The sequence below is a fragment of the Pristiophorus japonicus genome, chromosome 6 (genome assembly GCF_044704955.1).
Source record: "Pristiophorus japonicus isolate sPriJap1 chromosome 6, sPriJap1.hap1, whole genome shotgun sequence".
Classification (NCBI taxonomy): domain Eukaryota; kingdom Metazoa; phylum Chordata; class Chondrichthyes; family Pristiophoridae; genus Pristiophorus; species Pristiophorus japonicus.
The window spans coordinates 119,453,847-119,479,438 of NC_091982.1; the positions used below are offsets into that span (position 1 = coordinate 119,453,847).

Genomic DNA, 25,592 nt, shown 5'->3' on the forward strand with positions numbered 1-25,592 from the left:
TTCCTTTCTGTCTATCCTTCCTAAATGTTGAATACCCCTGGATGTTGAGTTCCCAGCCTTGGCCACCCTGGAGCCATGTCTCCGTGATGCCAATTACATCATAACCGTTAACTGCTATCTGCGCAGTTAATTCATCCACCTTATTCCGAATACTCCTTGCATTGAGGCACAGAGCCTTCAGGCTTGTCTTTCTAACACACTTTGCCCCTTTACAATTTTGCTATTGCGTTAGGTTTCTCTGCCCTCCACTTTTACTTTTCTTCTTTCTATCTTTTGCTTCTGCTCCCATTCTACTTCCCTCTGTCTCCCTGCATAGGTTCCCATCCCCCTGCCATATTAGTTTAACTCCTCCCCAACAGCACTAGCAAACACTTCCCCTAGACATTGGCTCTGGTCCTGCCCAGGTGCAGACCGTCCAGTTTGTACTGGTCCCACCTCCCCCAGAACCGGTTCCAATGTCCCAGGAATTTGAATCCCTCCCTTCTGCACCACTCCTCAAGCCACGTATTCATCTGAGCTATCATGTGATTCCTACTCTGACTAGCACGTGGCACTGGTAGCAATCCTGAGATTACTACTTTTGAGGTCCTACTTTTTAAATTTAGCTCCTAGCTCCTAAATTCGTCTCGTAGGACCTCATCCCGTTTTTTACCTATACCTTTGGTACCAATGTGCACCATGACAACTGGCTGTTCACCTTCCCTTTTCAAAATGCACTGCACCCACTCCGAGACATCCTTGACCTTTGCACCAGGGAGGCAACATACCATCCTGGAGTCTCGGTTGCGGCCGCAGAAACGTCTATCTATTCCCCTTACAATTGAATCCCCTATCACTATAGCTCTCCCACTCTTTTTCCTGCCCTCTGTGCAGCAGAGCCACCCACGGTGCCATGAACTTAGCTGCTGCTGCTCTCCCCTGATGAGTCATCCCCCCCAACAGTACCCAAAGCGGTGTATCAGTTTTGCAGGGGGATGACCGCAGAGGACCCCTGCACTACCTTCCTTGCACTGCTCTTCCTGTTGGTCACCCATTCTCTATCTGGCTGTGTACCCTTTACCTGCAGTGACATGTATTCAACCAGCATTGTAACCCATGTATAAACTGACCGAAGTTGTACACCGTGAGAACACTGACCACTAGGTGGGAGACACTCCTAACCTGGACCTTCAGGTATAAAAGGTGAAGCTGCACCCACCTTCATCACTTGAGTGCTAAGGAATAAAGAACAGGTCACAGACTGACCTTCTCTCAAGCATGGGCCTCATGTACATTTATACTGTGTAGTAAGGACGTATCAATAGACACTGGGGGAAATCGCTGGAAGCTGAAGTTCAGCGAGTTCATGTGGAGCACGTATACAGTTCATACACCAGGACGCCACCGATAATGATGAAAGTGCTCCTCAATGGCATCCCAGTATCAATGGAGTTAGACACGGGTGCCAGCCAGTCCCTGATGGGTATCAAACAGTTCGAAAAGTTGTGGGCATCCAAGGCCAGTAGGCCAAAATTATCGCCGATTGACGCACAGCTACGGACTTACACAAAGCAGATCATTCCGGTGCTAGGCAGCGCCACGGTAGTCGTGACCCACAAAGATTCAGAGAACAGGTTGCCACTCTGGATTGTCCCAGGGGATGGTCCCGCACTACTGGGGAGGAGTTGGCTTGCTGTCATGATCTAGAAATGGGGCGATGTCAACGCAATTTCCTCTGTGGAGCGATTATCATACTCACAGGTCCTGGACAAATTTGACTCATTATTTCAACCCGGCATTGGCACTTTCATGGGGGCCAAGGTAGTGATTCACATAAACCCGGACGCCAGACCAATACACCACAAGGCCAGGGCGGTGCCGTACGTGATGCGGGAAAAGATAGAAGGCGATTTGGACCGCCTGTTGAGGGAAGGCATCATCTCACCAGTCGAATTCAGTGACTGGGCGAGCCCGATTGTGCCGGTGCTCAAGGCGGATGGGTCGGTCAGGATATGTGGCGATTACAAGGCCATCATCAATCGGGTGTCACTCCAAGACCAGTACCCGCTACTGAGAGCGGAGGACCTCTTTGCGACGCTATCCGGTGGCAAACTTTTTTCAAAATTGGACCTGACCTCAGCTTACATGACCCAGGAGCTGGCGAGTGAGTCGAAGAAGCTGACCACCATCACGACACACAAGGGGTTGTTTGAGGACAACAGATGTCCGTTCGGGATTCACTCGGCCGCCGCGATCTTCCAACGAAATATGGAAAGCCTCCTCAAGTCGATTCCAGGGACGGTGGTTTTTCAGGACGACATCCTCATTACGGGTTACGATACTGAAGAACACCTCCACAACCTGGAGGAGGTGCTACGCAGACTGGACCGGGTAGGTCTGCGACTGAAAAAGGCGAAGTGCGTCTTCCTAGCTCCAGAGGTAGAATTCCTGGGGATGAGGGTAGCAGCAGACGGGATCAGCCCTACTGCATCCAAGACGGAAGTGATCCAGAGAGCACCCAGACCCTGTAACACGACGGAGCTGCGTTCGTTCCTGGGGCTCCTGAACTATTTTGGTAACTTTCTTCCCAAATTGAGCACGCTGTTACAGCCGCTACACGTGCTCTTACGCAAAGGTCGCGAATGGGTCTGGGGGGACAGCCAGGAAAGGGCTTTTAATAGAGCACGCAATTTGTTATGTTCCAACAATCTGTTAACGCTATATGACCCATGTAAGAAACTTGTGTTAACGTGCGATGCGTCGTCCTATGGTGTCGGGTGTGTGTTGCAGCATGTCAATGCCAAGGGTCAGTTACAGCCGGTAGCTTATGCCTCCAGGAGTCTGTCCCAGGCAGAAAGGGGCTATGGGATGGTAGAAAAGGAGGCGCTCGCATATGTATATGCGGTAAAGAAAATGCACCAGTACCTGTTTGGCAGGAAATTTGAGCTGGAGACAGATCACAAACCCCTAACGTCCCTTTTGGCCGACAACAGGGCCATAAATGCAAACGCATCGGCCCGCATACAGAGGTGGGCACTCACGTTAGCTGCCTATGACTACACAATTCGGCACAGACCGGGCACCGAAAACTGCGCCGATGCACTCAGCAGGCTCCCACTAGCCACCACTGAGGGGGCTACCAAGCATGGTGCTGAGATGGTCATGGCTGTTGAAGCTTTCGGAAGCGAAGGCTCACCCGTGACAGCCCGTCAGATTAAAGTCTGGACAAATAGAGACCCGCTATTGTCTCTAGTCAAGAAATGGGTCCTGAATGGGGACTGGGCAGCCACGTACAGGGCATGCCCTGAGAAATTTAAACCACTTCACAGGCGCAAGGATGAACTCTCGATTCAGGTCGATTGCCTACTGTGGGGAAACCGCATAGTCATGCCCCAGATGGGCAGAGAGGTGTTCATCAGAGAACTCCACAATGGGCACCTGGGCATTGTCACGATGAAGGCAATTGCCAGGTCACACGTTTGGTGGCCAGGGATAGACGCAGATCTGGAACTTTGTGTTCGCAGGTGCAACACGTGTGCCCAGCTGGGCCATGCGCCCAGGGAAGCCCCCCTTAGCCCCTGGCCATGACCCGCCAAGCCTTGGTCACGCATCCATGTGGACTACGCAGGTCCTTTCATGGGGAAATTATTTTTGGTTGTAGTAGACGCCTACTCCAAATGGATCGAGTGTGACATTTTAAATTCAAGCACATCCTCTGCCACGATAGAAAGTCTACGGGCAATGTTCGCCGCCCACGGTCTACCGGACATCTTGGTCAGCGACAATGGCCCGTGTTTCACAAGCACTGAATTCCAGGACTTCATGGCAGGCAATGGAATTAACCATGTTAGAACGGCACCGTTCAAACCGGCCTCAAACGGCCAGGCAGAACGAGCAGTGCAGATAATCAAACAGGGGATGCTCAGATTCCAAGGGGGTTCCCTACAAACCCGCTTATCACGCCTCCTGTTGGCCTATAGATCCCGACCACACTCGCTCACAGGGGATCCACCCGCAGAGCTACGAATGAAAAGGACGCTCAAAACCCGATTATCCCTTATACACACCACCATGAAAGAAATTGTTGAGAGCAGGCGCCAGTCACAGTATCACTACCATGACAGGAATGCGAGGGCGCGATGTATTGATGTAAATGTTCCTGTTTTTGTCCTCAACTACGCTGCAGGGCCCAAATGGCTCGCAGGTACTGTGGTTGCCAAAGAGGGAAATAGGATTCTGGTAGTCAAACTTACCAATGGACAAATCTGCCACAAACATGTGGATCAAACAAAAAGGAGGTTCAGCAACCCCATAGAAGAAGCAGAGGAAGAACACGATATAGAGTTCACTCCACCACAGGTAACCGAACACCAGAACCAAAGGGAGGAGAGCCCAGTCACTGTGGGCAGTCCAGACAGGCCTGAGGCACTGCAAACAGCAGACACTCAGGCCAGCGCCCAACAACCAGAGCCCCAACTCAGGCGCTCTGCAAGGGAGCGTAAACCACCAAAGTGACTCAACCTGTGATCCCAATAAGACTTTGCGGGGGAGGTGATGTCATGTATTCAACCAGCATTGTAACCCATATATAAACTGACCTAAGTTGTACACCGTGAGAACAATGACCACTAGGTGGGAGACACTCCTAACCTGGACCTTCAGGTATAAAAGGGGAAGCTCCACCCACCTTCATCACTTGAGTGCTAAGGAATAAAGGACAGGTCACAGACTGACCTTCTCTCAAGCATGGGCCTCGTGTGCATTTATACTGGTAGTAAGGACGTATCATGCGGTAAGACCAACTCACTAAACATGCTATTCACCGTCATTCTCAGCATCGCGGATGCTCCCGAGTAAATCCACTCGCAGCTGCAGTGCCGCAATGCGGTCCATCAGGAGTTTCAGGCGGATGCACTTCCCGCACATGTAGTTGTCAGGGACACCAGAGGCGTCCCTGACTTCCCACATAGTACAGGAGGAGCATAACACGTGTCCGAGCTCTCCTGCCATGACTTAACCCGTAGATAAACTTAATTTGGCAACAACAATGCTAAAAGGTTACTTACTGATAAAGAAAAGGAAAAGAAAAAAGAAAAGCTACATACCAATCAACAGCCAGTCACTTACCCCCTTGGATGTGACGTCACCTTTCGATTTCTTTCTACTTCTTTTTTGACTTTTCTCCCCGCTGCAGCTGCACCAGCTGGCCTTTATAGGCCTCTCCTCCGACCTCCCGAGCCTCCTCCTCGACGCTGCCACTCCCCGACTTTTTAAAGTCCTATTTCAAATATTTCTTCGTAAGTATTACCTGATTCGTAGAATCATGGAACTTACAGCACAGAAGGAGGTCAATCGGACATCGGTGTCTGTGATGGTGCTCAGTCTTCCACTGGAGTTACCTACTCTAGAGGGGCATACACACTGATAACTGTGGCGCACTGGTTCCGGGATAGGGTGAGTCGGACAGTCAGGAGACCTTCGCTAATCCTGCAGCGGGAGTCTCTGAGGCGGTCGACCAGCTCGTTCTTGATAGCGAAACCAACTCTGTGGAGGCAGCGTTCTTCCTCTGGTTTCCCTTTCCAGAAGAAGGTGGAACCTCCACCTTGTTCCTTGAGCTGGCCTTCCCCGGCCTGCTGGGTCTCGCTTAAGGCGGCGATGTCGATATCAAAGCGTCTAAGTTCCCGGGCAACTATGGCGGTGCGGCTTGTTAGAGTTGTCTATGAGGGTTCTGACATTCCAGGTCCCGTACTTCATTTTGAAAGGTGGACTCCTCCCGGAGTCACAGTGCGGATTCCGTCTACTGTGGGGTACAACGGACATGATCTTCACCGCGCAACAACTGCAAGAGAAATGCAGAGAACAGCACCAAACCTTGTACATGCCCTTCTTTGACCTTGCAAAGGCATTTGACACTGTTAAACACGAGGGACTATAGAGAGTCCACCTCCGTTTCGGATGCCCCCAAAAGTTTGTCGCCATCCTCTGCCTGCTCCATGACGAGTTGCAGGCTGTGATTCTGACCAACAGATCCACCACAGACCTAATCCACATCCGGACTGGGGTCAAGCAGGGCTGCGTCATCACGCCAACCCTCTTCTTGATCTTCCCCGCTGCAATGCCTCACCTGACACTCAACAAGCTCCCCTCCGGAGTAGAAACATAGAAACATAGAAAATAGGTGCAGGAGTAGGCCATTCGTCCCTTCTAGCCTGCACCGCCATTCAATGAGTTCATGGTTGAACATGCAACTTCAGTACCCCATTCCTGCTTTCTCGCCATACCCCTTGATCCCCCATCGTAGTAAGGACTTCATCTAACTCCTTTTTAAATATATTTAGTGAATTGGCCTCAACAACCTTCTGTGGTAGAGAATTCCACAGGTTCACCACTCTCTGGGTGAAGAAGTTTCTCCTCATCTCGGTCCTAAATGGCTTACCCCTTATCCTTAGACTATGTCCCTGGTTCTGGACTTCCCCAACATTGGGAACATTTTTCCTGCATCTAACCTGTCTAACCCCGTCAGAATTTTAAACGTTTCTATGAGATCCTCTCTCATTCTTCTAAACTCCAGTGAATATTCCAGGTGAGGCCTCACCAAGGCCCTGTACAACTGTAGCAACACCTCCCTGCCCCTGTACTCAAATCCCCTCGCTATGAAGGCCAACATGCCATTTGCTTTCTTAACCGCCTGCTGTACCTGCATGCCAACCTTCAATGACTGATGTACCATGACACCCAGGTCTCGTTGCACCTCCCCTTTTCCTAATCTGTCACCATTCAGATAATAGTCTGTCTCTCTGTTTTTACCACCAAAGTGGAACTAAACTACAGAACCAGTGGGAACCTGTTCAACCTTCGTCGTCACAAGGCCAGATCCAAGATCGTCCCATCCTCTGTTGTAGAGCTACAGTACACGGACGACGCTTGCGTTTGCGCACATACAGAGGCGGAACTCCAAGTCATAGTCAACAGCTTCACTGAGGCGTACGAAAGCATGGGCCTTACACTAAACATCCATAAGACAAAGGTCCTCCACCAACTTGACCCCGCCACACAGCACTGCCCCCCCAGTCATTAAGATCCACAGCGCGGCCCTGGACAACGTGGACCATTTTCCATATCTCGGGAGCCTATTATCAGCAAGGGCAAACATCGACGACGAGGTTCAAAACTATCTCGAGTGTGCCAGCGCAGACTTCAGCCATCTGAGGAAGGGAGTGTTTGAAGATCACGCCCTCAAATCTGGCACCAAGCTCATGGTCTACAGGGCTGTAGTGATACCCGCCCTCCTGTATGGCTCAGAGATGTGGACCATATTCAGTAGACACCTCAAATCGCTGGAGAAATACCACCAACGATGTCTCCGCAAGATCCTGCAAATCCCCTGGGAGGACAGACGCACCAACGTTAGTGTCCTCGATCAGGCCAACATCCCCAGCATCGAAGAAAATTCAACCTCACTTCCTTAATTTTACATTTAGCATTTCTGTGTATAAAACCCCAAATCCCATGATCCTTTTTATGCCCTGTTCTACCTACCCTCCCACTTTTAGTTACTCATACACCAAGATTTCTCTATTCCATCACTCTGTTAAGAGCCTGATCATTTGGAGTATACTTCCTTTCACCATTCTTCTTCCCACAATGTACTGCATCACATGCCTCTACATTGGCCATCTATTTGACCATGTCGTTAACTTTTTTATTTCATCCTGTGATCACTTGGGGTCTTCCTTGTTGTTTGCTGTGGTATCACATGGCTAAAGGCCCTGTGTCTAAGGACAAGTGTGGATTAATCACTCGGATGAATGTGGATTAATTATACATCATCATCATCATCGTAGGCAGTCCCTCGGAATCGAGAAAGACTTGCTTCCACTCTTAAATGAGTCCTTAGGTGGCTGAACATTCCAATATGAGAGCCACAGTCTCTGTCACAGGTGGGACAGATAGTCATTGAGGGTAAGGAAGGGTGAGACTGGTTTGCCACATGCTCTTTCCGCTGCCTGCGCTTGATTTCTGCATGGATTTGTTAAAGGCAAATCGTGTTTAACTAACTTGATTGAGGTTTTTGATGATGTAACAGAAAGAGTTGATGAGGGCAATGTGGTTGATGTGATGTACATGGATTTCCAAAAGGCGTTTGATAACGTGTCACATAATAGGCTTGCCAACAAAGTTGAAGCCCATGGAATAAAAGAGACAAGTAGCAGAATAGATATGAAATTGGCTCAGTGAGAGGAAACAGAGAGTAGTGATGAATGGTTGTTTGTCGGACTGGAGGAAGGTATACAGTGGTGTTCCCCAGGGGTCGGTACTGGGACCACTGCTTTTCTTGATATATATAATTGACGTGGATGTGGGTGTACAGGCCACAATTTCAAAATTTGCAGATGGCACAAAACTTGTAAATATAGTGAACAGTGAGGAGGATTGTGATAGACTTCAAGAGGACATGGACAGGCTGGTGGACTGGGCGGACACGTGGCAGATGAAATTTAATGCAGAAAAGTGCGAAGTGATACATGTTGGTTGGAAGAACGAGGAGAGCCAATATAAACTGAAGGGTAGAATCCTACAGGGGGTGCATGAACAGAGAGACCTGGGGGTATATGGGCACAAATCGTTAAAGGTGACAGGGCAGGTTGAGAAAGTGGTTAAAAAAGCTTACGGGATCCTGGGCTTCATAAATGGAGGCAAATACAAAAGCAAGGGAGTTATGATGAATCATTATAAAACACTGGTTCGGCCTTAACTGGAGTGTTGTGTCCAATTCTGGGCACCGCACTTTAGGAAGGATGTGAAGGCCTTAGAGAGGGTGCAGAAAAGATTTACGAGAATGGTTCCAGGGATGAGGGACTTCAGTTACGTGGATAGACTGCAGAAGCTGGGGCTGTTCTTCTTGGAGCAGAGAAGGTTGAGAGAAGATTTGATCGAGGTGGTCAAAATCATGAGGGGTCTGGACAGAGCAGATAGAGAGAAAGTGTTCCCATTGGTGAAAGGGTCGAGAACCAGAGAACACAGAATTAAGGTGATCGGCAGAAGAACCAAAGGCGACACGAGGAAAATCTTTTTTATGCAGCGAGTGTTTAGGATCTGGAATGCACGGCCTGAGAGGATGGTGGAGGCAGATTCAATCACGGCTTTCAAAAGGAAATTTGATAAGTACCTGAAGGAAAAATATTTGCAGAGCTACGGGGAAAGGGCGGGGAGTGGGACTGACTGAAGTGCTCTTGCAGCGAGCCAGCACGGGCTCGACGGGCCAAATGGCCTCTTTCTGTGCTGTAACCATTCTATGATTCTATGATTCAATGTGCGTAGTGTCAAACCTTTCAGGAACGTCCCACCTGAATGTAAGGCCACAGAGACGCCATGTCTGAACGGTGCCATAGATCCACTGGGTCACAGGTACAAACGAATCAGTATTGACTCCCAATAGTCTGTAGATTACCATCCAAATATCAGATTTGTGTGTTTTAAATTAATTCTCGGGATGTGGGCATTGCTAGCAAGGCCATCATTTATTGCTCATTCCTAGTTGCCCTTGAGAAGGTGGTGATGGTGAGCCGCTTTCTTGGCTGAATATGAACAAACTGAAAAGTAGCAAAAATGCCAATAAGGAATAAGTAACCAACACAAAAGTCAGTAATTAAATGCTTCTATTTTTTGGTCACGGCTACCATTCAAGAAACAGCAAGTACAATAAAATCAACCAATTAAATCATTCAAATCATTTCTCCATACTCTTTTCAACCACCATTTTCTTAGGTCAGTATTAAAATTCAAGTGGTGTATGGGTATGGAATCAGCCAAGGGGGAGGTCAAATTTGGATCTGATAGCCTTGTCTTGTCCTAAGTAAACAAGGCTAAATTTAAACGCACATTCTTGTCAATAGATGAGGTCCAGTTATGGAAGATACTAATGGTGCTGTACCCAAGGATCCCATCCAAAGTTAAAAGCGAAACTCATAACTGTGCTGAACCTGCATTGATTCAAGTCTTCTTCTTCTTAGGTGGTCCCTTGTATCGAGGATGACTTGCTTCCACACCAAAAAGGGATGAGTTCACAGGTGTTTCAATGAGGACCTGATATTCCAGGTCCTGAACTGCATCTTGAAGGGTGGAAGACGCCTGTGCGTGGATTATTTTAATGTGTGGTGGCCGTTGTACACCAGCCACCACACGGGCTTGACAGAGCTAGGTCTTGGTCCAGTGGCAAGGGTTAACCAAGACGACTGGAGACCAGCTCTGCTGCCACGGGCCTAGTGTGCACACGTGTCGCAGTGTGGGCTGGCCCCTGCTGCCCTGGGCCCTCGCCTTTTCTGGGACCCGAACTCTCGCCTCTCATGGGCCCCAATCACATTGCTCATGGGCCCCGATCTCTCTCCGTTTCTCTGCCACGATCTCTCGCCGCACCTCCGCCCCAATCATTCACCGCACCTTTGCTGTACTTGGGCTCCGCTGAAGTTCCTGCCCATGCTCCAATCGGCAACCTGGGTTTTGATGCCATCACCGGGTCGCCCTCCTTGAAGCTGTTGCCCTCCTGGAACGGCTCGCGCTGTATCTTGAAGTGGCTCCTCCTCTTATACCCCCGACCTGCTGCTGGTGTAAGTGGAGGAGTGGCGGCCCTGGACCCAGCGTGGCGACCTGATTCAAGTCAGGCGTGTGATGGAACACTCACCACTCACTTGAATGGCTCAAACCACAACACTTAAGAAGTGCGACACCATCTAGGACACTTGATCGGTGCTCCTGCACTGGACTCAATATCCACCAAATCCATCACTGGTGGGCTGTGGCTACAGTGTGTACCATCTGCAGGATGTACTCCAGCAATTCAGTAAGGTGCAGCACGGACCAACAGTGAGATCAGGAGGCCTAACTGCATCCTATGAAATCCAGGGAGAGAGCACGTGCGGGAAGGAGGGAAGAAGACGGTAAGAGTATGATTGTGTGTGTGTACTAGGCCCTTGTAGCAGAGCCTGGTCTCCAATCATTTTCGATCCCCTTGCCATTAGACCAAGACCTTGCTCTGTCAGGCCCGTTTGGTAGCTGGTGTGCAACGGCCACCCCACATTAAAAGAATTCACGCACAGGCATCTTCCACCCTTTAAAAAGAAGTTCTGGACCTGGAACGTCAGGACCTTCATGGACAGCCCCAACAGCGACAGACCGGAACGCCGCACAGCTATCATTGCCCGGGAACTCAGACGATTTGACATTGACATTGCTGTCCTAAGCGAGACTCGGTGGGCAGGGAAAGGCCAGCTCAAGGAGAAAGGTGGTGGTTACACCTTCTTCTGGAAGGCAAACCATAAGAAGAATGCCACCTCCATGGGGTAGGCTTCGCCATAAAAAATGAACTAAATGGACGTCTCAGAGACTCCCCTTGTGGGATAAAGGAACACCTCATAACCCTTCGGCTCACCCTAGCCCGGAACCAGTGCGCTATGGTCATCAGTGCATATGCCCCAACACTGGAAGCTACAGACGAGACCAAAGAGGAATTCTACTCCAGCCTTGAACAATCCCTGTCCCGAGTCCCAACGAGTGACAAGCTGAACCTCCTGGGCAACTTTAACGGCAGAGTTGGAAAGGACACAGACCTCTGGGGAGATGTGATCGGCAGAGATGGGGTAGGGAAAACCAACTCCAACAGTACCCTCCTCCTGACAAAATGCCCAGAACATGGCCTTGTCATAACCAACACCTTGTTACAGCAGAGAGACAAGTACAAGGCCTCATGCCAACACCCTCGCTCCAAACACTGGCATCTGCTCGACTACGTCATCATCTGTGCGAGGGACCACAAGGACGTCCACATCACCCGCACCATGACAGGAGCTGATGACCGCTAGACGGACCACCGCCTAATCCGCTTTTTCATCTCCATCAATGTAGCCCCAAAACAGCAGCTGCAACAGAAACAATGCCGCAGGAAAATTAATGCTGGAGCACTCAAAGACCCTGCTAAGAAAGCCCTATTCAGCCAGCGCCTCACAACCAACCTGACCACTCTCAGTGAACTGGAGACGCAGAGTGTCCATAGTGCCTGGTCTGCACTCAAGGCCTCCATAATTAGCATGTGTGAAGAGACGCTCGGTCACTAGACCAAGAAATATCAAGACTAGTTCAACGAGAATGACCAGGAGATCCAGGAGCTAATAAGCCGCAAGCGCAAGGCGTTCTTGAACTGGAAGCAGCAACACAACTCGAAAGCAAGAAAGCAGCTCTATAGACGTCTGAAGGCTGAGGTTCAACATAAAACTCGCAACCTAAAGATGGTGGGTGGAGAAAGTGCAGGAGATCCAGCAACTAGCCGACAACCATGACGTGCGTGGATTCTTTAGCGCAGTCAAGACCACTTATGGCCCAAGCACCTAAGGTCCTACCCCACTGAGGGCCAAGAACAGAGAGGTGCTCATCAAGGACAGAGAGGCAGTCAGTGCCCGCTGGAAGGAGCACTACGAAGATCTCATTAACCGAGACTCTGTCTTCGACGTGAGTGTCCTCGACTCCATCCTGCAGCATGCTACCCACCACCATCTCCACACAACCCCAGCCTGGCATGAGGTAGAAAAGACCATCCAACAACTGAAGAACAACAAGGCCTCAGGAGCAGATGGAATCCCCACCTAGACACTAAAACATGGCGGAGAAGCACTATTGGTGCGAATACATGAAATAATTTATCTTATTTGGAAGGAAGAGAGCATGACAGGGGACAAAGATGCTGTAATCGTGACCACCTTCAAGAAAGGTGATAAGTCTGATTGCGGTAATTACAGAGGAGTTTCCCTGCAAAAAAACTCCTCGCCTTCTCCCAGAGTCGCAATGCGGATTGCGCCCACTAAGGGACACAATAGAAATGATCTTCACCGTGCGTCAAATTCAGCGAAATGCAGGGAGCAGCACCAGCCACTGTACATGGCCTTCAGCGGAGATAGACAGATTTTGGAACGATGAGGGAGTGAATGGTTATGGGGAGAGGGCAGGGAAGTGGAGCTGAGCCCAAGATCAGATCAGCCATGATCTTATTTAATGGCAGAGCAGGCTCGAGGGGCCAAATGGCTGACTCCTGCTCCTACTTCTTATGTTCTTTGACCTCACAAAGGCCTTCGACACTGTCATCCATGAGGATTATGGCGTGCCCTCCTCAACTTTGGCTGCCCTCAAAAGTTTGTCACCATCCTCTGCCTGCATCACGATGACATGCAAGCCATGATCCTGACCAATGGATCCACCACAGACCCAATACATGTGCAGCCCGGGGTTAAGCAAGACTGCGTCATCGCACCAATGCTCTTCTCTATCTTCCTTGCTGCAATGCTCCATCTCACCCTCAATAAGCTCCCCGCTGGAGAGGAGCTAATCTACAGAACAAACGGGAAATTGTTCAACCTCCGTCGCCTCCAGTCCAGATCCAAGGTCGTCCCATCCTCTGTCATTGAATTACAGTATGCAGACGACGCTTGTGTCTGCGCACACTCGGAGGCTGAACCATCGTCAACACCTTCACTGAAGCGTACGAGAGTATAGGCCTTACACTAAACATCCATACGACAAAGGTCCTCTACCAGCCTGCCTCGCCACACAGTACTGCCCCCTGATTATCAACATCTATGACGAGGCTTGGACAATGTGGAACATTTTCGAGTATACATAAGAACATAAGAACATAAGAATTAGGAACAGGAGTAGGCCATCTAGCCCCTCGAGCCTGCTCTGCCATTCAACAAGATCATGGCTGATCTGGCCGTGGACTCAGCTCCACTTACCCGCCCGCTCCCATAACCCTTAATTCCCTTATTGGTTAAAAATTTATCTATCTGTGGCTTGAATACATTCAATGAGCTAGCCTCAGCTGCTTCCTTGGGCAGAGAATTCCACAGATTCACAACCCTCTGGGAGAAGAAATTCCTTCTCAACTCGGTTTTAAATTGGCTCCCCTGTATTTTGAGGCTGTGCCCCCTAGTTCTACCCGACCAGTGGAAACAACCTCTCTGCCTCTATCTTGTCTATCCCTTTCATGATTTTAAATGTTTCTATAAGATCACCGCTCATCCTTCTGAACTCCAACGAGTAAAAACCCAGTCTACTCAATCTATCATCATAAGGTAATCCCCTCATCTCCGGAATCAGCCTAGGATTATAGGAGTATAGGAACAGTTGTACAGGGCCTTAGTGAGGCCACACCTTGAATATTGTGTACAGTTTTGATCTCCTAATCTGAGGAAGGACATTCTTGCTATTGAGGGAGTGCAGCGAAGGTTAACCAGACTGATTCCCAGGATGGCAGGATTGACATATGAAGAAAGACTGGATCGACTTGGCTTATATTCACTGGAGTTTAGAAGAATGAGAGGGGATCTCATAGAAACATATAACATTCTGACGGGATTGGGCAGGTTAGATGCAGGAAGAATGTTCCTAATGTTGGGGAAGTCCAGAACCAGGGGTCACAGTCTAAGGATAAGGGGTAAGCCATTTAGGACCGAGATGAGGAGAAACTTCATCACTCAGAGAATTGTGAACCTGTGGAATTCGTTATCACAGAAAGGCGTTGCGGCCAGTTCGTTAGATATATTCAAAAGGGAGTTAGATGTGGCTCTTACGGCTAAAGGGATCAAGGGGTATGGAGAGAAAGCAGGAATGAGGTACTGAAGTTGCATGATCAGCCATGATCATATTGAATGGTGGTGCAGGCTCGAAGAGCCGAATGGTCTACTCCTGCACCTATTTTCTATGTTTCTATGTTTCTATGTGTTTATTAGATGGTGTATCAATGATTCCAGCATCAAGATGCATTAAGTGCAGTTACAGGGGATCATTTTTCCCCCAAACATAAATCAACGGCAAACAACCCCTGGTCAAAAATAAAATACAATTTTCGCAATCAGAAAATTTCCAGCTCAGTCAGCAAAACAATTCTGTCTGGGACAACTTAACATACTTTAAGTCTCATAAAGGCAACTGCTTGTAAATGCTCACAAAATATATCTGGAAACAACAACAACAACTTGTATTTATATAGCACCTTTAACGTAGTGAAACATCCCAAGGCGCTTCACAGGAGTGTTATGTGATAAAAATTTGACACCGAGCCGCATCAGTAGAAATTAATGCTGGTGACCAAAAGCTTGGTCAAAGAGGTATGTTTTAAGGAGCGTCTTGAAGGAGGAAAGAGGTAGAGAGGCAGAAGGCACGGCCACCAATGGTTGAGCGATTATAATCAGGGATGCGCAAGAGGACAGAATTAGAGGAGCGCAGACATCTCGGGGGGGTTGTGGGGCTGAGAAAGGTTACAGGGATAGGGAGGGGTGTAAGGGCTGGAGGAGGTTACAGAGATAGGGAGCGGTGTAGGGAGCTGGAGGAGATTGCAGAGATAGAGAGGGGCACGGCCATGGAAAGAGGATGAGAATTTTGAAATCGAGGCGTTGCTTAACTTGAAGCCAATGTAGGTCAGCAAGCCCAGGGGTGATGGGTGAGTGGGACTTGGTGTGAGTTAGGACATGGGCAGCCGAGTTTTCGATCACCTCTAGTTTACATAGGGTAGAAACTGGGAGGCCGGCCAAGAGTGCATTTGAATGGTGTCATCTGGAGATAACAAAGGCACGGATGACGATTACAGCAGCAGATGGGCTGAGGCAGAGGCGGAGATGGGTGATATTACAGAAGTGCAAGTAAGTGATGAAGGGTTGGAAGCTCAGCTGAGGGTTGAGTACGGCTCCAAAGTTGCGAACAGTGTGATTCAGCCTCAGACAGAGACCAGGGGCAGGGATGGAGTCGGTGGTGAGGGAACGGAGTTTCTGGCGGGGACTTCCCAATATTTAATTGGAGGAGATTTCTGCTGATCCAATACTGAATGTCGGACAAGCAGCATGATGGTGTCGCCGAAGGGGAGCATGTAGGTGAGGTGTAGATGAACCCACAACCTTCTGACTCCAAGGTGAGACTGCTATCACTGAGCCATGGCTAACAGCTGTGAATAGCTCTAGTTACTGATAATAATTGGTGTTCTTATTTAGGGTTTTATCCACCAATGGAACAACAGCACCATTGGAACCAACAATCAAGAAATATAAACACAAGTAAGATTGAGTTACTTGGCCTTCTAAAGTCAGATTATGGGGCTTGGGGTTGCATGTGACCCATTCGCTGTGGTTTGGATGCCCCTATCCTCGGGGGCAGGCTCAGTTCTCAGGGACTGCTGCACTGAGACAACATGGCTATATAACCCCACCAATGATAATGCAGACAATAGAATATCAGAGCGATTGCCCAGAAAAAAACATTGCCCACATGTCTCTTTTACTTAGTATGATAGAAAAAAAGAACTTGCATTTCTATAGCACCTTTCATGACCTTAGGCCATCCCAAAGTGCTTTACAGTCAATGAGGTACTTTTGAAGTGTAGTCAGTGTTACAATGTAAGGAATGCAGCAGCCAATATACACACAGCAAGGTCCACAAACAGCAATGAGATAACGACCAGTTAATCTGTTTTAGTGATATTGGTTGAAGGATAAATATTTGCCAGGTAACCAGGAAGAGCTCCCCTGCTCTTCATCAAAATAGGGATCTTTGACGTCCGCCTGAGAGAGCAGGTGGGACCCCAGTTTAATGTCTCATCCAAAAGACGGCACCTCCAACGGTGCAGCACTCCCTCAGCACTGCACTGGGAGTGTCAGCCTGGATTTATGTGCTCAAGTGTCGAGGTGAGAATGCTACCAACTGAGCCATGGCTGACACCTGGGAAGAGAATGGGATCGTGTATAAATGCAATGCGTTAAATGGGATCTGCAGACAAAAGGCCAAATAAGTGAAGCTCTACTAAAACTAATGGGAAGACAAGACAATAAAGAGAAAATGAGAGGACAGTGAGTGTGCTCTGTAATATAGAACACAAGTTTACGTAACTTCTTCACAACTATAGTTCAGCATTATGTCACTTTCAACCTCTGAAACTAACTTCTGAAACATGTCTGATTTTTTTAAATCATTATGTTAATTATCTTTTCGCTCATTAACCATGATGTCATTCTGGAATCATTTTCTATAATTAGCACTTTGAGAATTCTCACAGAATGATAAGGAGGTCATAAAACTGCTTAGGATAATTGGGATAAAATGGCTCAGTCCTTTCAACGACATTGGTTAAGACTGCACAGTCTATCGGAAGTGTACGCTGCATGTTTTCACCTGTACTTTGTCCCTCTTAATCCGAGTGGAATGTAAACTGACACTAAGTGCTGATGTAACCATTGTCCCAGCAATCACTGATAGGGGACCTAGCCCATAGACTCATTGTTACTTTGAGCTTGTACAAAGGCACAGCCACACGGTAAGGTGAATGTTATGTCATAGTATCTGCTGTGTGAATACCAGGATAGAAGCGGAAGGAAGTGTAGCCCAGAAAGTGTAGCCCACCCCTGCCCTGGCCATCCCCACACTGCAGTGCTGGCAGAGGGCCAGAGGTTGGGGGCCTGACTTTTTGTAGGCTGGCAGACGTTTCCCGCCCATTTCTGCCCATTTCCGGGTCAACAATAGCTTCATCTAAACATCACAACCGCCCCCGGCTCACAGGCAGCACTGCGGGAGATGTGCGATGGCTTTAAATGCCATCCATAGCTCAGTGGCTGCTGTCTTTGGGATTAGGCGTTAAACCGAGACCCCCTCTGCTCTGTCAGGTGGACCTAAAATATCCCACGGCACTATTCCAAAGAAGTAATACAATCGCATAGTGGTTATATTACTGGACTAGCAACTTAGAGACGTGGTCTAATGACCTGGGGACATGAGATCAAATCCCACCATGGCAGCTGGGGAATTTGAATTCAATTAAATAAACCTGGAATAAAAAGCTAGTATCAGTAATGGTGAGCATGAAACTACTGGTTTGTCATAGAAACCCATCTAGTTCACTAATGTCCTTTAGGGAAGGAAATCTGCCGCCCTTACCCCGTCTGGCGTATATGTGACTCCAGACCCACAGCAGTGTGGTTGACTTTTAACTGCCCCCTGAAATGGCCCAGCGAGACATTCAGTTGTATCGAAGAATGCGGCTCACCACCACCTTCTCGAGGGCAATTAGTGATGGGCATAAAGGGGCCGATGATGTCTGAAGGTTGTGGGTTCAAGCCCCACTCCAGAGCACATAATCTAAATTAACCTGTGCTTACAACAGGTGAGGCCCATCTAGAATTTACAAAATGGTCGTGGAGGATTTTTGCTTATTGAGTTCCTCATAGCAGGAGGGGTCTGTACCCACCTTGTCAGTTCATCTTGTAGCTGCCCAGGATCGGGTGGAAAGAACTTCACTACAAATTGGAACAGAACCTTCTTCTCCCCTGTCAAAAGAAAATGGACTTCATAAATCATAGAAACATAGAAACATAGAAAATAGGTGCAGGAGTAGGCCATTCGGCCCTTCTAGCCTGCACCGCCATTCAATGAGTTCATGGCTGAACATTCAACTTCAGTACCCCATTCCTGCTTTCTCGCCATACCCCTTGATCCCCCTAGTAGTAAGGACCTCATCTAACTCCTTTTTGAATATATTTAGTGAATTGGCCTCAACAACTTTCTGTGGTAGAGAATTCCACAGGTTCACCACTCTCTGGGTGAAGAAGTTCCTCCGCATCTCGGTCCTAAATGGCTTACCCCTTATCCTTAGACTGTGACCTCTGGTTCTGGACTTCCCCAACATTGGGAACATTCTTCCTGCATCTAACCTGTCTAACCCCGTCAGAATTTTAAATGTTTCTATGAGGTCCCCTCTCATTCTTCTGAACTCCAGTGAATACAAGCCCAGTTGATCCAGTCTTTCTTGATAGGTCAGTCCCGCCATCCCGGGAATCAGTCTGGTGAACCTTCGCTGCACTCCCTCAATAGCAAGAATGTCCTTCCTCAGGTTAGGAGACCAAAACTGTACACAATACTCCAGGTGTGGCCTCACCAAGGCCCTGTACAATTGTAGCAACACCTCCCTGCCCTTGTACTCAAATCCCCTCGCTATGAAGGCCAACATGCCATTTGCTTTCTTAACCGCCTGCTGCACCTGCATGCCAACCTTCAATGACTGATGTACCATGACACCCAGGTCTCTTTGCACCTCCCCTTTTCCTAATCTGTCACCATTCAAATAATAGTCTGTCTCTCTGTTTTTACCACCAAAGTGGATAACCTCACATTTATCCACATTATACTTCATCTGCCATGCATTTGCCCACTCACCTAACCTATCCAAGTCGCTCTGCAGCCTCACAGCATCCTCCTCGCAGCTCACACTGCCACCCAACTTAGTGTCATCCGCAAATTTGGAGATACTACATTTAATCCCCTCATCTAAATCATTAATGTACAGTGTAAACAGCTGGGGCCCCAGCACAGAACCTTGCGGTACCCCACTAGTCACTGTCTGCCATTCTGAAAAGTACCCATTTACTCCTACTCTTTGCTTCCTGTCTGACAACCAGTTCTCAATCCATGTCAGTACACTACCCCCAATCCCATGTGTTCTAACTTTGCACATCAATCTCTTGTGTGGGACCTTGTCGAACGCCTTCTGAAAGTCCAAATATACCACATCAACTGGTTCTCCCTTATCCACTCTACTGGAAACATCCTCAAAAAATTCCAGAAGATTTGTCAAGCATGATTTCCCTTTCACAAATCCATGCTGACTTGGACCTATCATGTCACCTCTTTCCAAATGCACTGCTATGACATCCTTAATAATTGATTCCATCATTTTACCCACTACCGATGTCAGGCTGACCGGTCTATAATTCCCTGTTTTCTCTCTTCCTCCTTTTTTAAAAAGTGGGGTTACATTGGCTACCCTCCACTCCATAGGAACTGATCCAGAGTCAATGGAATGTTGGAAAATGACTGTCAACGCATCCACTATTTCCAAGGCCACCTCCTTAAGTACTCTGGGATGCAGTCCATCAGGCCCTGGGGATTTATCGGCCTTCAATCCCATCAATTTCCCCAACACAATTTCCCGGCTAATAAGGATTTCCCTCAGTTCTTCCTCCTTACTAGACCCCCCGACCCCTTTTATAACCGGAAGGTTGTTCGTGTCCTCCTTCGTGAATACCGAACCAAAGTACTTGTTCAATTGGTCCGCCATTTCTTTGTTCCCCGTTATGACTTCCCCTGATTCTGACTGCAGGGGACCTACGTTTGTCTTTACTAACCTTTTTCTCTTTACATATCTATAGAAACTTTTGCAATCCGTCTTAATGTTCCCTGCAAGCTTCTTCTCATACTCCATTTTCCCTGCCCTAATCAAACCCTTTGTCCTCCTCTGCTGAGTTCTAAATTTCTCCCAGTCCCCAGGTTCGCTGTTATTTCTGGCCAATTTGTATGCCACTTCCTTGGCTTTAATACTATCCCTGATTTCCCTTGATAGCCACGGTTGAGCCACCTTCCCTTTTTTATTTCTATGCCAGACAGGAATGTACAATTGTTGTAGTTCATCCATGCGGTCTCTAAATGTCTGCCATTGCCCATCCACAGTCAACCCCTTAAGTATCATTCGCCAATCCATCCCAGCCAATTCACGCCTCATACCTTCAAAGTTAGCCTTCTTTAAGTTCTGGACCATGGTCTCTGAATTAACTGTTTCATTCTCCATCCCAATGCAGAATTCCACCATATTACGGTCACTCTTCCCCAAGGGGCCTCGCACAACGAGATTGCTAATTAATCCTCTCTCATTACATAACACCCAGTCTAAGATGGCCTCCCCCCTAGTTGGTTCCTCGACATATTGGTCTAAAAAACCATCCCTTATGCACTCCAGAAAATCCTCCTCCACCGTATTGCTTCCAGTTTGGTTAGCCCAATCTATGTGCATATTAAAGTCACCCATTATAACTGCTGCACCTTTATTGCACGCACCCCTAATTTCCTGTTTGATGCCCTCCCCAACATCACTACTACTGTTTGGAGGTCTGTACACAACTCCCACTAACGTTTTTTGCCCTTTGGTGTTCTGCAGCTCTACCCATATAGATTCCACATCATCCAAGCTAATGTCCTTCCTAACTATTGCCTTAATCTCCTCCTTAACCAGCAATGCTACCCCACCTCCTTTTCCTTTTATTCTATCCTTCCTGAATGTTGAATACCCCTGGATGTTGAGTTCCCAGCCCTGATCATCCTGGAGCCACGTCTCCGTAATCCCAATCACATCATATTTGTTAACATCTATTTGCACAGTTAATTCATCCACCTTATTGCGGATACTCCTTGCATTAAGACACAAAGCCTTTAGGCTTGTTTTTTTAACACCCTCTGTCCTTTTAGAATTTTGCTGTACAATGGCCCTTTTTGTTCTTTGCCTTGGGTTTCTCTGCCCTCCACTTTTCCTCATCTCCTTTCTGTCTTTTGTTTTTGCCTCCTTTTTGTTTCCCTCTATCTCCCTGCATTGGTTCCCATCCCCCTGCCATATTAGTTTAACTCCTCCCCAACAGCACTAGCAAACACTCCCCTGAGGACATTGGTTCCGATTCTGCCCAGGTGCAGACCGTCCGGATTGTACTGGTCCCACCTCCCCCAGAACCGGTTCCAATGCCCCAGGAATTTGAATCCCTCCCTGCTGCACCATTGCTCAAGCCACGTATTCATCTGAGCTATCCTGCGATTCCTACTCTGACTAGCACGTGGCACTGGTTGCAATCCCGAGATTACTACTTTTGAGGTCCTACTTTTTAATTTAGCTCCTAGCTCCTTAAATTCATTTCGTAGGAACTCATCCCTTTTTTTACCTATGTCATTGGTACCAACGTGCACCACGACAACTGGCTGTTTTCCCTCCCTTTTTAGAATGTCCTGCACCCGCTCCGAGACATCCTTGACCCTTGCACCAGGGAGGCAACATACCATCCTGGAGTCTCGGTTGCGGCCGCAGAAACGCCTATCTATTCCCCTTACAATTGAATCCCCTATCACTATCGCTCGCCCACTCTTTTTCCTGCCCTCCTGTGCAACAGAGCCAGCCACGGTGCCATGAACTTGGCTGCTGCTGCCCACTCCTGATGAGTCATCCCCCTCAACAGCACTCAAAGCAGTGTATCTGTTTTGCAGTGGGATGACCACAGGGGACCCCTGCACTACCTTCCTTGCACTACTCTTCCTGCTGGTCTTCCATTCCCTCGCTGGCTGTGGACCCTTCTCCTGCGGTAAGACCAACTCGCTACACGTGATACTCACGTCATTCTGAGCATCGTGGATGCTCCAGAGTGAATCCACCTTCAGCTCCAACCCCGCAACGCGGACCGTCAGTAGCCGGAGGTGGACACACTTCCCGCACATGTAGTCGTCAGGGACACTGGTGTTGTCCCCGTGTTCCCACATGGTACAGGAGGAGCATATCACGTGACTGAGCTGTCCTGCCATGACTTAACCCTTAGATACACTTAAATTGCCGACAACAATGTTAAAAGTTACTGACCAATAAAGAAAAAGAAAAACTACTCACCAATCAGCAGCCATTAAAGATCAGGAAGGCTTCATAGATGAGACTAAACAACAACAACTTTTATTTACATAGCGCCTTGAAGGTAGTAAAACATCCCAAGGCGTTTCATAGGAGTATTATAAAATAAAACAAATAAATTTGACACCGAGCCACATAAGAAGAAATTAGGGCAGGTGACCAAAAGCTTGGTCAAAGAGGTAAGTTTTAAGGAGCATCTTAAAGGAGGAAAGAGGTAGAGAAGTGAAACATGGAAACATAGAAAATATGTACAGGAGTAGGCCATTCGGCCCTTCGAGCCTGCACCACCATTCAATATGGCCATGGCTGATCATTCACTTCAGTACCCCTTTCTTGCTTTCTCTCCATATCCCTTGATTCATTTAGCCGTAAGAGCCACATCTAACTCCTTTTTGAATATATCTAACCAACTGGCCTCAACAACTTTCCGTGGTAGAGAATTCCATATGCTTACAACTCTCTGAGTAAAGAAGTTTCTCCTCATCTCGGTCCTAAATGGCTTACCCCTTATCCTTAGACTGTGACCCCTGGTTCTGGACTTCCCGAACATCGGGAACATTCATCCTGCATCTAACCTGTCCAATCCCGTCAGAATTTTATATGTTTCTATGAGATCCATTCTCATTCTTCTAATTTCCATTGAGTATAAGCCTAGTTGATCCAATCTTTCTTCATATGTCAGTCCTATCACCCTGGGAATCAGTCTGGTGAACCTTTGCTGCACTCCCTCAATAGTAAGAATGTCCTTCCTCAGATTAGGAGACCAAAACTGTACACAATATTCAAGGTGTGGCCTCACCAAGGCCCTGTACAACTGTAGTAAGACCTTCCTGCTCCTATACTCAAATCCCCTCGCTATGAAGGCCAATATGCCATTTGCCTTCTTCACCGCCTGTGGTACCTGTATGCCAACTTTCAATGACTGATGTACCATGACACCCTGGTCTCGTTGCACCTCCCCTTTTCCTAATCTGTCACCATTCAGATACTAATCTGCCTTCCTGTTTTTTGCCACCAAAGTGGATAACCTCACATTTATCCACGTTATACTGCATCTGCTATGGATTTGCCCACTCACCTAACCTGTCCAAGTCACCCTGCAGGCTCTTAGCATTCTCCTCACAGCTCATACTGCCACCCAGCTTAGTGTCATCTGCAAACTTGGAGATATTACATTCAATTCCTTCATCTAAATCATTAATGTATATTGTAAATAGCTGGGGTCCCAGCACTGATCCTTGCGGTACCCCATAGTCACTGCCTGCCATTCTGAAAAGGACCTGTTTATTCCTACTCTTTGCTTCCTGTCTGCCAACCAGTTCTCTATCCACGTCAGTACATTACCCCAATACCATGTGCTTTAATTTTGCACACTAATCTCTTGTGTGGGACCTTGTCAAAAGCCTTTTGAAAGTCTAAATACACCACATCCACTGGCTTCCCCTTGTCCACTCTACTGGATACATCCTCAAACAATTCTAGAAGATTTGTCAAGCAAGATTTCCCTTTCATAAATCCATGTTGACTTGGACTGATCCTGTCACTGCTTCCCAAATGCACTGCTTTTACATCTTTAATAATTGATTCCAACATTTTCCCCACCACCGATGTCATAATTCCCTGTTTTCTCTCTCCCTCCTTTTTTAAAAAGTGGGGTTACATTAGCTACCCTCCAGTCCAAAGGAACTGATCCAAAGTCTATAGAATGTTGGAAAATGACCACCAATGCATCCACTATTTCTAGGGCTACTTCCTTAAGTACTCTGGGATACAGACTATCAGGCCCTGGGGATTTATTGGCCTTCAGTCTCATCAATTTCCCGAACACAAATTTCTGACGAATAAGGATTTCCTTTAGTTCCTTCTTCTCGCTTGACCCTTGGTCCCCTAGTATTTCCGGAAGGTTATTTGTGTCTTCCTTAGTGAAGACAGAACCAAAGTATTTGTTCAATTGGTCTGCCATTTCTTTGTTCCCCATTATAAATTCGCCTGATTCTGACTGTAAGGGACCCACATTTGTCTTCACTAATCTTTTTCTCTCCACGTATCTGTAGAAGCTTTGGCAGTCAGTTTTTATGTTCCCTGCAAGCTTACTCTCATATTCTATTGTCAAACCCTTTGTCCTCCTCTGCTGAATTCTAAATTTTTCCCAGTCCTCAGATTTGCTGCTTTTTTTGGCCACTTTATATGCCTCTTCCTTGGATTTAACACTATCCCTAATTTCCCTTGTTAGCCACGGTTGAGCTACCTTCCCCGTTTTATTTTTACGCCAGACAGGGATGTACAATTGTTAAAGTTCATCCATGTGATCTTTAAATGTCTGCCATTGCCTATCCACTGTCAACCTTTTTAGTATCATTCGCTAGTCTACCCTAGCCAATTCATGTCTCATACCGTCGCAGTTACCTTTCTTTAAGTTCAGGACTCTAGTCTCTGAATTAACTGTGTCACTCTCCATCTTAATGAAGAATTCTACCATATTATGGTCACTCTTCCCCAAGGGGCCTTGCACAACAAGATTGCTAATTAATCTTTCTCATTACACATCACCCAGTCTAAGATGGCCAGCTCCCTAGTTGGTTCCTCGACATATTGGTCGAGAAAACCATCCCTTATACACTCCAGGAAATCCTCCTCCACCGTATTGCTACCAGTTAGTTTAGTCCAATTTATATGTAGATTAAAGTCACCCATGATAACTGCTATACCTTTATTGCACACAGCCCTAATTTCCTGTTTGATGCCATCCCCAACCCTCCATTCATTAGTCCATTACATAGCAATACAAAGAAGTTACAATGCAGAAACAGGCCATTTGGCCCAACCAGTCTGTGTCAGTGTTTACCCTTCACTCAAGCAACTATTTCTGATCCCATTTACCCACCCTGTTCCCATATCCTTCAGCCCCTTTTCCTTCATCTGCCTCTCCAATCTAATCTTGAATGTTGTCTGAGTCTTTGCCTCAACCGTTAACCCTGGAAGTGAATTCCTCAGCCTCACAACTCTGTGCGTGAAGACATTTCTCCTGCTCTCTGTTCTAAATCTCTTACATCTAAAGTTGTATTTGTGGTCCCTCATTCTTGACCCCGCAATCATTGCTTCT

The 25,592-nt window shown here is 47.6% G+C and overlaps 1 protein-coding gene across 1 annotated transcript in view; it reads right to left on the reverse strand.

The window, feature by feature from the left end:
* Nucleotides 1-25,592, reverse strand: part of LOC139266159 (FERM domain-containing protein 7-like) — a 98,209-nt gene that overhangs the window by 36,951 nt on the left and 35,666 nt on the right. The window contains exon 4 of the mRNA XM_070884002.1: nt 18,251-18,329. Within this exon, the coding sequence (XP_070740103.1) occupies nt 18,251-18,329 (79 nt within the window). The remainder of the gene's footprint in view (nt 1-18,250; nt 18,330-25,592) is intronic.